This window comes from Ostrinia furnacalis, unplaced genomic scaffold (genome assembly GCF_004193835.3).
Source record: "Ostrinia furnacalis isolate ACB-3 unplaced genomic scaffold, ASM419383v2 OfSCF6011, whole genome shotgun sequence".
Taxonomy (NCBI): Eukaryota; Metazoa; Arthropoda; class Insecta; order Lepidoptera; family Crambidae; genus Ostrinia; species Ostrinia furnacalis.
The window spans coordinates 261,290-276,671 of NW_021136250.1; the positions used below are offsets into that span (position 1 = coordinate 261,290).

Below are 15,382 nucleotides of genomic sequence, written 5' to 3' on the forward strand. Positions count from 1 at the left end.
ATGAGTGAGAACAAAATTTGTGTCCCCAAAGTTACTAGCTAGCTAATGCAAAAAGAACTTTATGCACTACATACAATGGTGGTATTAGATGGCGACAAACATCGCAAATATTGTTTTACAAGTGGGTATTCAATTGAATGTACAAGATACAGCTCTAGAGATCTAAAAAAGTGTGTAATACATGATTCAAATGATTTATTCCTCATTTAAAATATAAACAATTATGTATTTACTTAGATGAGAAACTACTGTTAAATTATTGTGGGTAAACAATTAAAGCTTATGAGAGGTAACAAATTAAATTAATTATAACTATGTACCTGATTAAGTTATTTAACTTTACAACAGTATTATTGCTTGTGCTATTATTAGAATAAACTTACATACACAATACTTATACAAAAAATAACAAGCACACTCACAAAGATATTTAAAATCAGCTCCCTTGATTCTCTTCAATTTCTGTTTCAAGTTTTTCAACATCCTCAATACTTATGTCCCCTGAAAATTCAGCTTCTTCATTCTCATTCTTTTTAATATTTCCTCTTTTTAGGAAAGGTTCATGTAAAGCTTTATACAGTTTCTTGGCCTTAGTTGACCCAAAGCCAGGACATTCAGCCAACCTACTTTCTGTAGCCTTAATTATATTTTCTAATGTACCAAATTGTGTTAATAGTGTCATTGCATCAGTTTTGTTCACAGGCTTTATTGAAGTAAGTGCATTTATGATCTGAAAAATTACATTAAAGTTATAGTATTTGCTAAACAATACTTCATTTCAAAGAAATAAAGAAAGGAAAAGTGTTTATTTGATATTAATTAAACAAAATGAATAGAAGAGTTGATACCTTTTGATGTGGATCATTCTCCACTTTCTCCATGATTTGATCTGGAGGTTTATTTTCAAATATTTTGTAATTTTCTACAACTTTTCCTGCTTCCTCTGGACTCCAAGCTAACATGAGAGTCAAGTCTGTCAACAGACATATTCTTGTTAAATTCTTCAAAGGTGTGTGTGGATCTTTTAAATCAACCTACGGACGGAAAAAAATGGAAAACATGAACACTTACAGCAGACTTAAGAGTTAGAATGAACTTATAAGTTTAAAATTTATCTAACCTGTACCAATAGCACCCGCAGTTCATACTTTTTACCCAATTCCTTTAATCTATTGTTGATATAATCGGGATTTAAATTGTGATAACGCAACGAAAGGAACAATATGCATATTGTTTTACCAACTTCATAATCAGGTATAATGTCATCATACTCCCAGGGAACGCTTGTGATAAATTTCAGTAAAGGATTTCCTCTCTGTAACAAAACTTATTAATGCAAAAATATCTTAGACAAACACAAAACAGTAAAAATATGAATGCATAAAGACATACAGACCAACCTGCTTTTGGTTTACTAGAACACAGTGAGTTTTAGATGAAGCTGGCTTTGAAACTGTTTCTTTTGAAGTACCTGGGAATACAATATAACTACTGAGACACTTATCGTCATGGATAACGTTAATGAAAACGTGAAATTCAAGTAAAACATTTGGTAAAAAAGTTTAAAAGTTAGAACCTACCAGGTTGTTGAATTTCTGGATTTTGTTCCAACTTTGGTTGTTTTGGAGACGTAGGTTCACATACATCTGCTAGCAAATCATCAAAACCGTCGTCCATTTCCATCTTAAGAAATAATAATACCTTGGCTTTTACAAAAAGAGCAAAAAAGAGTTCAAACAACAACAACCACCCAAACGACGAACTGTCACAAACCATAGAGAAAAGTAATACATTCACAAACTGTCACTCGCTCGCTGAACTCATCTGTGGCTGAAACAAAACTCAATTTATTTGACAGATAGCTAGCGAAGCACCAAAAAAATTAAACAAAACGTAGCCATACTCCAAAAAAAAAACACAATTTCCGAACGAAAATATAATTGTCAAAAAGTAGTCAGCTGTCACCTATCTGCCAAAAAAAAAGCACAGATAAAAAAAGTGCCAATTTGTGTTTTTGCAGTTTGTTGGCAATTTTGTTGGTTTGTTGCTGAGTCGTTTTTTCAGTCCTTTTCCGTAATTATTCCTAATTTTAGGTTTATTTTAAAACATTATGTGGAAAGTACAAACTATATAATTCATGTATCAATAATGATTTGGTGTAAATTATTCAAAAACTTGTCCTAAGACGTCTTTGCTGATTGTTTACAAATGCATAACCTTACACGACTGTTTTAACATGTCGCCTTAGATTAATTTAATTTATTAATCTAAGCATGTCGCTATCATGAATAACTTACCGAAAACAAATAAATCCAATTGTGATTTTGAGGACGATGAAGTGTTCGACGACTCTTCATTTCTGGCGAAGTTTGACAGTACTTCGGTCAAAGAATCCAGGTTTTCCGAGATAAATGACTCTCACAACAAAAGTGACCTCAACGTCAGGTAAATAAAGTCCAATGATAAATTACTTTCCATATTTATTACCTTTAGATTTACTTTTTGAATTGGATTAGTCCCTATTTGCTACTTAACTTCTAAATCCTATGACCAGTCTATATTGACTGTGTTGTTAATGTAGCAATTTTTTCAGTGCCTTATGCTGTGACGAAGAAATCAGTGGCTATGACAAACTGACAGGGAAGACATGGATCTATCCAACAAACTACCCAGTGCGGGACTATCAATTCAACATTATCAAGGCTTCCCTATTAAAAAACACATTAGTAAGTACTATAATTTGATGTAACTTGTTTGTTCAGCCATATTTTAGGTATTATGACATGCTTGTTATAAATATAGATGTTACAGTCAAACTCGTAAGTGGTCAAAACCACTTTTGACTGCAAAAATCAGTCAAAAGTGGTTTTGACTGATTATGAATTTTGGTAACATAGACATGTAAATAAAATCCCCTATTTATCAGAGTACAGCTGATGGTAAAAATAATTATTTTTGTTGTAAAATAGGACCTATTAGAACTACCACTGTTTTGCTTGAGGTGCAGTACATTTATTAAAATTCATTTTTTATTTCTTGATGTTTAGCTTAAAGTTATTATATTTAAAAACTAGGATGAAGCTGCAATGCAGGACATTTTGTGAATTAAAATTATTATCTACATTTTTTTCTACAACTTTTAGGTCAGCCTACCAACAGGGCTGGGCAAAACCTTCATAGCTGCTGTGATAATGTACAACTTCTACCGCTGGTACCCTCTCGGCAAGATTGTGTTCACAGCGCCCACCAGGCCTCTAGTGGCTCAACAGATAGAAGCTTGCTATCATATTATTGCCATCCCACCAAATGACACAATTGAAATGACAGGTTGGTTAAATAATTTCTATGTTTATTCCTAATATTATAATAACATCAATGAAACACCTGTGTAGTGAAACTTGAATTTTCACTATTAAAACAATTCTCCAGTGTATTCCAATGTTTATTTTATTCTTGTGTAATTTGTTGCTTTAAACCAAGAACATTATTTCAATTGCAATTTTTAAAAGCATCAAATGAGAATTGATCTCCCTCTTTTATTTTAGGTCATATGCATGTCAACACCAGAAAACAGCACTGGCAAAACAAAAGAGTGTTCTTTGCAACACCCCAAGTGATTTACAATGACATAAAGTCAGGGATATGCCCAGGGGAGAAGATCAGATGTCTTGTCATCGATGAGGCTCACAGGGCCAGAGGCAACTATGCCTACTGCCAGATAATGTCAACCCTGACTGAAATGGGACACAAGACTTACAGGATACTGGCTCTGTCCGCTACACCTGGGAGTAAAGTTGATGATGTCATCAGTGTAAGTGTTTATTGAGCTTTTTTTTTTTTTTTTTTTTTTAAATAAAAGATTATTAGTAATTTGTTATTACACAAATTACTAATACCCCCGTTAGCCCCTCGTACTAAGCTAAATATGCTTGTGCCACGAGTGAGCTCACCACAATAGTCGAGCGGCGGCGGGGACCGAACCCGCGTTCCCCGGATCACGAGTCGGCCAGTCCGACCCCTTCACCGTTCGGCTATCGTGGCTACAAGCTTGATTGAATGTACTGTTTCATTTTAACAGGTTTCCTGAAATCCATAAATTAGCAGGACTTAGGCGGTTATCACACTGCGCCGCGCTCCGCCGCGGAGCGCGGGGCGACAGATTTAATAATTGTATGCAAGTATCTCAGTTTGTATAGAAAACACGCGCGGCACTTCACACTGACAACGCGTCCGTGTGAAGTAATTTTTTATATGAAAATCACGCGCTCTGCGGCGGAGCGCGGCGCAGTGTGATAACCGCCTTAATTTTTAACCTACTGAGCATTTCAGAAACAAAGGGGCCCTTTTCCTCTACAAAAAGTGAAATTATATTAGAACTTTTCACTACTTTGGGGCTCTGGGCAAGGGCCCAGATTGCCCAGTGGAAAAGAGGGCTCTGTAAATTAAATTAAAGTCTCCTATAATATCTAAATGACTTGATTTTGGTATTAATTAAAAATATACATAACTTAAGCATTAAAGAGAACAAGTGCTTGTATCTCAATGGCAGCAACTTAGATGACAGTCCACAGTGGAGATGTGATTATATTTGGTTACTTTACAAGCTCTCCCTGTTTGATATGTTAAAATCGACCATCCATAAACTACGTTAGGTTCTGCTGTACGAATTCATGCAATCACATTGAATACATTTGGATTTGCATATTCCTCAGGTAGTGAAAAGCCTGCACATATCTCACTTAGAGCTGAGAGCAGAGAACTGCATCGACGTGGCGCCCTACAGCCACTCGCGGAAAATCAACACCGTTATCGTCCCACTGGGGCCTGAACTCACACAGTTGAGGCAGCAATATGTGGAGGTGATGTATTAAATGATAATTTAATCATATAGCTATGACTAGTTTAAATGATAAAAAAAAATATTGATTTTGCTCATCAGGGTTTCCTTAATAAATTATTGCGCTCATGAGTTGGCGCCACTGGCGAGTGATAGGACCTAATTGACAGTGGCGCGAACCTGGTGATTGCAGATGTATAGTACGTTTCATTCACGAAGACGCGCGGGGAACATGACATGATCCGACCAATCCGAGCGTCATCATTGTAGTTTTCGCGCGCACTCACGGACAACAATGCCAACAATGACGCTCGGATTGGTCGGATCAAACTTTATTTGTTAATTAATACATCAACTTACAGTTGATAAGACTTTTAACTTTAAGACTAAACTAATCACCCGTTTTCTGCCACAAATATAGATATTGGACAGTTACGCGCGTCGCCTGAAACAATTCAACATACTCCCGCAAAACTTAGGCAACCTGTCAAAAGGACGAATCGTGATGCTCTACAAGGAATTTCAAACAAAAGATAGGAGTGCCAGGTAATTTGACTGACTTTTTAGAACATTATTCATCTGTTAAGTAAACAAAAGTATTCCCTAAGGGTATTTCACTACGACCGGTCCTGCGCGGGCCGCGACCTTCATGAGATCATCAGTCCGCTAAATTAGAATGTATTTCACATTTTATTAACCCAATGAATGTCATTCTAACGCCTGTGTTTAGCACTAGAAGCTTAGAAATCTACGAGTATAAAATTCGCGAACTATCTAACATCATAGGTTCATCTTACCAAAATCTATGGGAGAGTCGCGTTTTGACCACTCATAAAAAGTTAGTTACGATATTAACTAACGTGTCGTCATTGTTCGCGCACGTTTACTAACAAGATTGGCTACTGCAGCCATATTAGGGCACATGATAGGGCAGCACAGTGTAGCCCTGTTATTGCGGGCTAAAGGGAATTTTTGGCAGTTACCGTAGCCGAAAGCGGCTTGGGAGAGTAGTAGTTGTATTACCTACTGTTGGGATCAACCTCACATCACTATAAACTTGTCCAATCTTCTTACAGACACCCCCAACACAGCTACATAATGAAAGACTTCACGATCCTCATCGCCTTGTACCACGGGCTGGAGTTATTAGTCAAGCACGGCTCGCGGGTGTTTCTCAACTTCTTTGACGAGCACCCGGAGAAATCCTGGATCCAGGCGGACGACCGATTGACGGTGCTGTTGGAGAGACTCCGGGATGATTTGGGAATCAACCCACTGGCACTGGATAGGAGCATACTGCCTGATGGGACTATTCCTGACGTAAGAATTTTCTATTAAATTTTTCTAGAGCAAATTAATAGTCATAGTCAACGAACTCCTAGTATGTTCTTCTGATTAATTCGTTGCGGGTGCAATGGCAGTTTAACTTTCCCCCGAGACAAACTTGACCTTCATTGGTTGGGTTTTTATGGCGGTCAAGCTGTAGATCCTGGCTACACAGGAGTTGCAGTGGTGGGAACGAGAGGTGGGAATAGTCCACGTTTAGTCATAGTCAACGTTTTTTAGACTAGCTGTTCAGTATAAAGAAAGATTTCTTATTAATAAAATGTTCTAAAATTTTCAGATGTGATTTTTTATTTTTATTTTTTTTAGATGCCAAAAGATTTGTGTTTCGGACATCCAAAATTTTATAGACTGAAAGAAATAATGATGGAGCACTTCACAAGAGCTAAGAAGAATGGACAAGATACGAGGGCAATAGGTAAGTCAAAGTAACTATTTCTAAGAGCTAGTGAACACCAGACCTACGTCATTTTATAAAAGCTGAAAGTTTGTATACCATAAAAGCTGTTTTTTATAAATCATATTTTGGCAATAATAAGGAGTAGTTTTATAATAATAATAATAATAATAAATCTTTGGACAATTTCACACAGCGCCAGCTAGCCCCAAAGTAAGCAACTTAATGCTTGTGTTATGGGTGCTAGCTTAACGGATATACTACTTATATACTTTTTTTTTTAAATACATACATATTATACATAGTCACACCCAGACCCGTCACAGAAATTAAAATTCATCATTTCAATTTCTGCCCGGCCGGGAATCGAACCCGGGACCTCTCGGCATTGTAGTCCGTTCTGAACCACTACACCAAACGGCCGACAGATTTTGCCATCAGCCAGACAGTTTTGACAGTTCCAACTCCTTGCCAGACAGTTTTTTAGGGTAGCAGCCAAAGCCACGATGACCCAAACTTCATAATTCACCAACATTATATCCTTTATGGGGAGCATACGCTGACAAACTTTCAGCTTTTATAAAATGACGTAGGTCTGGCGTTTACTAGCTCTTAGTCTATTCTATAGTGTTAGTGTCCGTCTGAAGTGTTTTTCAACCCTTTTAAAACGATTGTCCCTCCTTTGCAGTGTTTTGTGAATACCGCGAAAGTGTGAACTTAGTGCACTGCTTACTGCTACAGTGCAGACCGCTGATCACGCCGCAGATGTTCGTCGGGCAAGGGGCTTCAGGTAATCAACTATGTATAAGAATGAATCTATCAAATTATCGAAATATTTGAAAAGATTATGAATAGATTTTTCAATAAGTGATTCAATAGGGGCTATCGTTTTTATACTTAACAGTTGGCACCCCTGGCGATTGACAGGACCTTACTCTACAGTGGCGCCATCTTGATGAGTGCAAATGCGATAGTCCTCCTACCACTTTAGCGCTCACCAGTTGGTGCCACTGTCTTCGCTACTAGCAAGTGACAGGACCTTACTCTACAGTGGCGCTAACTGGTGAGCGCTAAAACGATAGCCCTCATTGAAACTACCCCACTTTTGATAAAAGTTTCCATTGTTGTAACAGGTTTTGTGGTTTCTGCCTTTATGTGAAGTGGAACAGTATGGGAGTGGTGTGTTATATGTTACGCTTATTACGTACGCTAAACCTACGTCCAGATTTTCAGTGACAGCTCTGTTAGGCTGCAGTTAGACGACGCAAAAACTTTAACGCGGCCGCCGCGTGTTAGACTAGTTACTAGGTTTCGTTCATAGAAAATTTAAACTGAATATTACCTAGGTTAACGTCAGCTACGCGGCCTTTTGGCGTACCAAATAAAGCTATCGCCCGGCCGCCGCGCGGCCTCTCAGCATCCCATATAAACGGGCCCTTACGATATGACGTAACAGTAACACCCTTTCTAGACCACCTTAGTAACAAGCTTTTAGCCTCCACGACTCACTGTTTTCAAATATGCCACCTTTTTCAGGCAAAGACGGCAAAGCGGTGGTGTCCCAAAAGCAACAGCTTCGCGTAATGCGCGCCTTCCGCGAGGGCGCCTGCAATGCACTCGTGGCCACCTGCGTCGCTGAAGAGGGACTGGATGTGGGCTCGGTTGACCTTATACTGTGCTTCGACATCTCCTCGCGGTCGCCCGTACGACTGGTGCAAAGGTCAGTATGTTATTAGCGCTCACCAGGTGGCGCCACTGTCTAAGACACTAGAGAGTGACAGCAGACTGTTGAGTTGAACCCATTATGTGTAATAGACGTCACCTTCCTCTCCCCTGTACTACTTGCGCAGAGTTCATTATGACGAGTATTAGCACATACGAGATGGCGTCACTGTCTTAGACTAGTCTCGATAGTGCGAGGGCGCCTGCAACGCGCTCGTGGCCACCTATATCACCGAGGAAGGACTGGATGTTGGATCTGTTGACCTCATACTGTGCTTTGACATCTCCTCGCGCTCGCCCGTACGACTGGTGCAAAGGTCAGTAGAAGAACTGGCGTATTTGTGAACAACAGATGGCGCCAATGTCTTAAACACTAGCTAAAGACAGCGGGTCTAGATGTTGACGTCTCCTTTTGACTATGGTGAAAACGGGCATTAGAAACTTTCAGCATTAGTCGACCTCATACTGTGCTTTGATATCTCCTCGCGCTCGCCCGTACGACTGGTGCAAATGTCAGTAGAAGAGCTACCGTATTTGCACCCACCAGATGGCGCCAAAGTCTTAGCCACAAGAGAGTGACAGCAGGCTTGTGACGTCTCCTTTCGCTCGCCCGCGCGACTAGTGCCGAGAAAGAGGTCAGTAGAAGAACTACCGTATTTACACCCACCAAGTGGCGCCATAAAATCACCATTATTTTAGACATTAGCGAGTGACAGCGGGTCTAAACGTTCACGTCTCCTTTCGCTCACATGCAAACAAAGGTAAGTACTTCCAGTATTAGCGCTCACCAGGTGGCGTTACTGTCTTAGACTAGACGTGTCTTCCGCGAGGGCGCCTGCAACGCGCTCGTGGCCACCTATATCACCGAGGAAGGACTGGATGTTGGATCTGTTGATCTCATACTGTGCTTCGATATCTCCTCGCGGTCCCCCGTACGACTGGTGCAGAGGTCAGTATGAATCAACGAAGAAGAAAAGAAGGCTACCGTATTTGTATTCATAGTCTGGTCTGTGAGCACGTAGAATTTTGTCCAATGACCCCATGCTACCCATCCTTATCGCTCGTGCGTAATTATATTGCTATCGCGACTGTGCGACGGGCGCCCGCAGTGAGTGTGCGAGCGCGACAGCAACATAATTACGCGCGAGCGATAAAGATGGGTAGCTTGGGGTCATTGGACAAAATTCTACGTGCTCGCAGACCAGACTATAGTAGGCCACTGTCTTAGATACTAGCGCCATTGCCTTAGACTAAAGCCTGTGGACGTGGGCATTCTTTACCTCGTACTGTGCTTAGACGTCACCTGTTTCCCTATACGACTTGTGCAAAGTTCAGTATAACCAGTATTAGCACTCTCCAGATGGCGCCACTGTGTCATACTAATGTCTCGCTAGTGCGAGCGAACATAAATGCTAATTAGTAGCTGTAAAACATTTCTTATCAATAGATGCGGCCGAACGGGTCGAGAGCGAGGCGGTCAGGTTCACATACTTGTCACAGAGGGCAGGGAGCACCAGGTATGTTCATAAAATGTTACATGTATTACTGCAAGATCAAATATTTCATTTGACCTAAAGTATTATAATATATAGATGACCCACGCTGAACTGTCCCACCAAACTCAATGACAGGGGGGCGCTACCATCGTTCAACTGTATGGTTTCCAACATGGCAAAAATCGGAACCAGCGATCCGGTATTTACGGTGGCGCCCCGCTGTCAATGTCATGGATAGGACAGTTCAGTATTTTGGAACTATAACTCTATTTATCGCTTCTTTCAGACGTTATTAGATTGCATGCGCCAACGGGACGGGTTGAACCAAAAGATATTACAATCGAAAGAAGTAGAGAACAACCTATACAAACAGAACCCGAGAATGGTGCCGCGCGACTTTACGCCGCAGTGCCAAAAGATGTTCATCGCTATCGCTAAGAAAGACGACCCCAAGAGCAAAGACAAAGAAGCTGATAAGGCTAAAAAGGTAGATATTCGTTTTTACAGGTACATGTCACAGTTACACAGATTTTATAGTTGGACGACACTTTGAAGACGGCAGACGGGGTCATAAATTACCTTTGTAATAGAGACGCAAATTACTGGAATATCGATAAAAGGCAATGGGGTTTTAATCATCGCTAATATGGTAGCTGGTAAAAGAATTTGCAGAAAAGTTATTAATGTCTTTGCGCCGAGTATAGATTTTTTAAATGAGTAAGTGGAGAAAATAGGCAATTTACATGTTTTCATATTTTCACAACTGGAATGTTTTCCTTAGGGCCAAAAGGATTTAAGAACTATGCTGCTGGCTAAGCCTTCTACTAGCGATTCGCGCACACCCAGTAAAGACACGACACCTCTGGAGTTGATCACGGAAAATGAGTTCCAGGAAATGTTTACCGATGGTTTTGCACTAAAGGATACAGAAAAAGCGCCCCAAGAGTTATGGGCTATGAGCAAAGGTAAGATCATCATTTCAGCCACAGGACGTCCACTGCTGAACATAGGCCTCCCCCAATGATTTCCACAATGGCTGGTTGGTTAAGGTAAGATAATTTGTATTAATCGAGACATTTGTTACTAGGTTTAATAACGATGTCATGAATGCGAAAGTTCATCAAGTAACTTTGCCTATGCTTTTGTCAGAATCTAGCTGAGATATAGCTATAAATTTTCCTCATTTATTTTCCATTTTATGCTCATTTATTATATTTTATTGCCATTTTAAGCAGAGAATTTTTATTCTTTTTTATGTACAAACTTCCAGAAAGAATCAAATCACTCAGCATGGAAAGTCAACAGACGCTTTCAAAGTGGTCTACATGGCTGGAATGGCAGCGAACTTTACAGAAAACTGTCAACATCGGCCATTCGAAGGATAGCGAAATACTTGCGTCGCTTCTGCAGTATAGTGACGCTAAACGGTTCGAAATGCCTGCCTCTACGCAAAATCCAAGTAAGTTTATAATCCACATGGTCATTAATTTATTTGCTTGGTAAGTAACTCGGTTAACTTATTTATGTATTTCTTGCAGCTTTCAATACCCAAGACATCGCAACACAAAATATTATGCCCTCACCAGTAAAAGCGAAACCGAAACAGAAGAAAAAAATAGTTGCAACTAAATCACCGATGAAAAAGATCAACAAATCACCTGCAAAAAAGGACGGAGACATAAGAGCGCTTTTCAGTACTAACACAAAATCTACGACAAGTTATACAAAACTAATCAATGATTTAGGTGTACCTAACGATGGTAGTATACCTACGCGACTGATCAATTTGTTAGTGGATTTGAATCTAGAAAATTCTAATACAGAAAAGGAATGTTACATTTGCCAAAACATATGCGATTGTAACTTGATGTTGAATTTACGAAAACACAGAAAGAAGCCAAACTTTCCATTAAAATTTATTACCGATCCCCAACTACCTGACCTTGATTTAATCGATGAATTTGACGTGGAAACTGTGCTAAAATGCGCCAAAAATGACACGATTATGAACCTTGATGAAGACATGGATCTACCACCTATTTCTTTAAGAAATAACATTGATTTGAATGAAACTAATATTGGAACTTTACACAATCAAAGTATAAAATCTAACGACAAACACAATAGCAGCAATAATTTCGATCTGGAATTTGATTTCGGATCACCGAATTCTGTATGTATTATAGAAAAAACACCCGAAAAAATCAAGGATGTAGCAGAGAACAATAATAACAATTTTGATTTGGAGTTCGATTTTGATTCTTTAGATAACTTTAACACGCCTGTAACCCAAGAGCAACCAGAAAAAGTCAAACTGGACACTGTGGAGATCAAACCGGAGAAAATTGTAGTAAAGGAAGATTTAGATAAGAACTTTGAAATCGGAGATATTGAAGATATATTTGCAGAAAGTAGTCCCGAAGAGGTAGCACCACAACCTAGTCAAGTTAAAGAAGAAGAAAAATGTGAACAGCCAAAAGAAGCCTTGGGATTCTTTGGGCTGGATAGTATCGATGATATATTTGCAGATTATGACGATAGTATTGAAGTTAAGCCGGATGGGGACAGCAAAGCGACTACTAACGATAAAAGCCAAGTAATAAAACTTGAAGATGAAAAGCCTAATCTTTTTGACGTTAACCGTAATGGTGTGAAGTCTGATTCAAATGTAGTGAAGCCATATGAAAGCAAACATGAGGTCGAGCCTCCTCGCACCTCCGAATATCCTGTCAGTCCCTCAATTTTGTCGGGCAGGCAGAGAAATAATATTCCCTCCTCGCCAATACTTTGCACGCAAAAACGAAGATTTCAGCTAAGTACAAGAAAAGGCATGAGCTCAACACCCGCTAGCAATGCTAGAAGGCAATTAATTAAAAGCCCAGGAGATGTCAGTACCGTAGTTAACGAATCGAAGACTAACGTTTTACAAGAAAGCAACGATAAAAGCATGTTCACAATAACTCAACTCATTCAAATGATCAATAACCCAGATGACAAATCTAAATGCAATCAATCATCTTTTATGAAAACCAATAACGATGTCAACATAAGAAATGATGAGGAGAGGAGCACATCACCGATACTTCTAACTCAAGCTGATAGAAAAAAAGCAAATAATGCAACCGATACTAAAATAACAACTACTCAAACGAATAAAAGCGTGAGTCTCATTGTATTGGACAGCGACAGTGATTCATGTAATGAAACACAGGAATACGAGTTGGACGAAGAAATAAAAATTGGTGCATCGACCAAAAATGAGACAACAACTGCAAGTCCTGTCAATTCCAAAAGAAAATTGGACGTTGAAGATGATTTTATATCGGCATCGCCGTATTTTAATAAGAAGCCAAAATTGGACAACAATAAATCGAAACCACTCACTTTGCAGGAAAAGGTTTTAGCTGCGTTGAAATCCAATAAAACTGACATACCAAATAATTCCAATGATCGTATAGTTAATTTCAGCTTTTCTCCCCGAAAAGCATTTTCCCAAAAGGAAAATAAAGATCCCCAAGTTCTGAATGGATCACAGTGTGGCAGTGACGATGAGAAGGAGTACGTTCGGAAAAGCAATTTAGAAATGTTACAAATATTCAGACGAGACAGTAAAATCCAGAGCCCCAAAGATAAATTCAATCTTATAACTTTGAACACAAATGGTGTGACTAAATCTCAAAAAAGGAAACTTACATTTGATGATAGCGATGACGACTTCGTTGATGCTGACAAAAGTAGTCGAAATCAAAAACCGGTTAACGGAGTTGATAGTAAATCCTCAGCCAACTACAAAAAACGGAAGGTAAGTAATCGCACACGAAAAAAGGTTACGAAATGTCCCTTTGACTACAGACAGACAGGTAATTTACTACCGCCATGTTAATTTTGTGTCACGCCGCAAAACTATTTAGATGGGAGCTCTATCCAATTCTGATTGAGTATATTATCTATACTTATAATAAATCTGTATATTTTTTCAAAATAACTATCAGGGGGTGATTAGTGACCGATACTGATGCCAAAAATGCAATCAGTAAAATTTTTGTCTGTCTGTCTGTCTGTATGTTCCTTATAGAAACAAAAACTACTCGACGGATTTTAACGAAACTTGATACAATTATTCTTCATACTCCTGGGCAGGTTATAGTATACTTAGGAGTATCCCACGGGAACAGGAATAAGCGGGAAAATCCTTTTGTATGAAAAATCTAAACCGCTTAAGTTAGACTTGAAATTTGGCATGCAGGTACCTTAGTAAACTTAAAGCTTGGTTACAAGAGGATATTGCAAAATTCCCACGGGCACGGGAGTTAGCGGGAAAAAACATTTGTATGATAAAATCTAAACAGCGTAAGATAGATGAAGGGGGTAAAACGGGATCCACGCGTACGAAGTCGCGGGCGGCCGCTAGTTACTAATAAAATCAATAATTTTCAGAAAAAGAAGCAAAAACAAAGCAGTTTTCTTGATCTGGAAGCGGAGCTGTCAGACTCCGCTAGCGGAGACGAGCTGTCCGACTCGAGCGCAGGCAGCATCGTGGACTTCATCTGCGACGACAATGACGTCACGCACCATGTCGACATGCAGGCGCATTACATGCGATCTGTCAAGTAAGTACAAAATAGAGATTTCGAATATTAGCACTGAAAAGATAAATAGGCGTAGATTGAAGCCTGTTTTGGTCGTATTGGAATATTCGCGGTTTTATTGTCTGTGATTATTTTACAAGCCATAAATTTATATGTAACTAGCTTTTGCCCGCGGCTTCACCCGCGTGAAATTTAGTTTGTCACAGATCGTCATAAACTATAGCTTAGTTATTCCGGGTTATAAACAATAATACTGTAAAGTTTCATCAAAATCCGTTCAGTAGTTTTGCGTGAAAGAGTAACCAACATCCACACAAACTTTCACGTTTATAATATTAGTAGTATTAATAATATTTTGTGCATGTTTCTCTTTCAGAAGTCCAGTAAAAGGTGTATTCAAAATTCCCGAGCTACCAAAGAAATATAATAACATGGAAGTGTTTTCGCAGTATGTAGAAGAAGATAATTATGAAATGGTACTTACATTATTCTTCAGTTTTTATTATACAGAACTCAACACTTTATTGCATTTGTGTATTTATACTTGCTGTTGTCTTATTTACAGGATAGTTTTTGTGTTGATTCACACATCGGTTTGACGCAAGTAAATGATGAAATATCAGAACTGGAGTTAGCTGAAATAGTTTTAGAAGAGAAGAGGCGAAAAAAGAAACCTAAATCGCAAAATAACGAAGACAATGGAGACAGCCCTATAGTGAGGAGGAAAAATAAAAACGCGAGGCAAATACAGAGTGATTCTGACGACAGTAGTTAGTAAAGAAATGACTATCTAAGTCCAGCTGGTTTGGACTGCCAATTTTATTAATGCTGTGATAATAAATTATAGTGTAATTTTAAATACGTTAATATTATGTGCCTAAAATATTCTCAGTTACTATTTTGTGAATTCATTTTATTTATTGTTCAATTTATTTACTGCATCCTCATGTAAATATAAATGTAACTTTAAGTTTTAATTTTAATCGTGTCATGAAAC

The 15,382-nt window shown here is 38.9% G+C and overlaps 2 protein-coding genes across 2 annotated transcripts; one reads left to right on the top strand and one right to left on the bottom strand.

Annotated features, from left to right (window-relative positions):
• Positions 1-247: 247 nt before the first annotated feature.
• Positions 248-1,775, bottom strand: Ercc1 (DNA excision repair protein Ercc1). The gene is made up of 5 exons (XM_028317060.1): positions 1,581-1,775; positions 1,401-1,471; positions 1,121-1,315; positions 849-1,034; positions 248-730 (listed from the first exon to the last, which is right to left on the bottom strand). Exons 1-5 carry the CDS (start codon positions 1,681-1,683, stop codon positions 437-439), a joined length of 849 nt encoding a protein of 282 aa, XP_028172861.1. The 5' UTR covers positions 1,684-1,775; the 3' UTR covers positions 248-436.
• Positions 1,776-2,036: 261 nt separating this feature from the next.
• Positions 2,037-15,364, top strand: Fancm (FA complementation group M). The gene is made up of 18 exons (XM_028317067.1): positions 2,037-2,445; positions 2,594-2,726; positions 3,144-3,327; positions 3,546-3,811; positions 4,713-4,859; positions 5,259-5,383; positions 5,914-6,157; positions 6,491-6,599; positions 7,267-7,368; positions 8,115-8,298; positions 9,748-9,817; positions 10,083-10,283; positions 10,578-10,761; positions 11,067-11,255; positions 11,335-13,598; positions 14,234-14,406; positions 14,762-14,861; positions 14,951-15,364. The coding sequence occupies exons 1-18, from the start codon at positions 2,285-2,287 to the stop codon at positions 15,158-15,160; spliced, it is 5,046 nt and encodes a 1,681-aa protein (XP_028172868.1). The 5' UTR covers positions 2,037-2,284; the 3' UTR covers positions 15,161-15,364.
• The last annotated feature ends 18 nt before the right edge of the window (positions 15,365-15,382 follow it).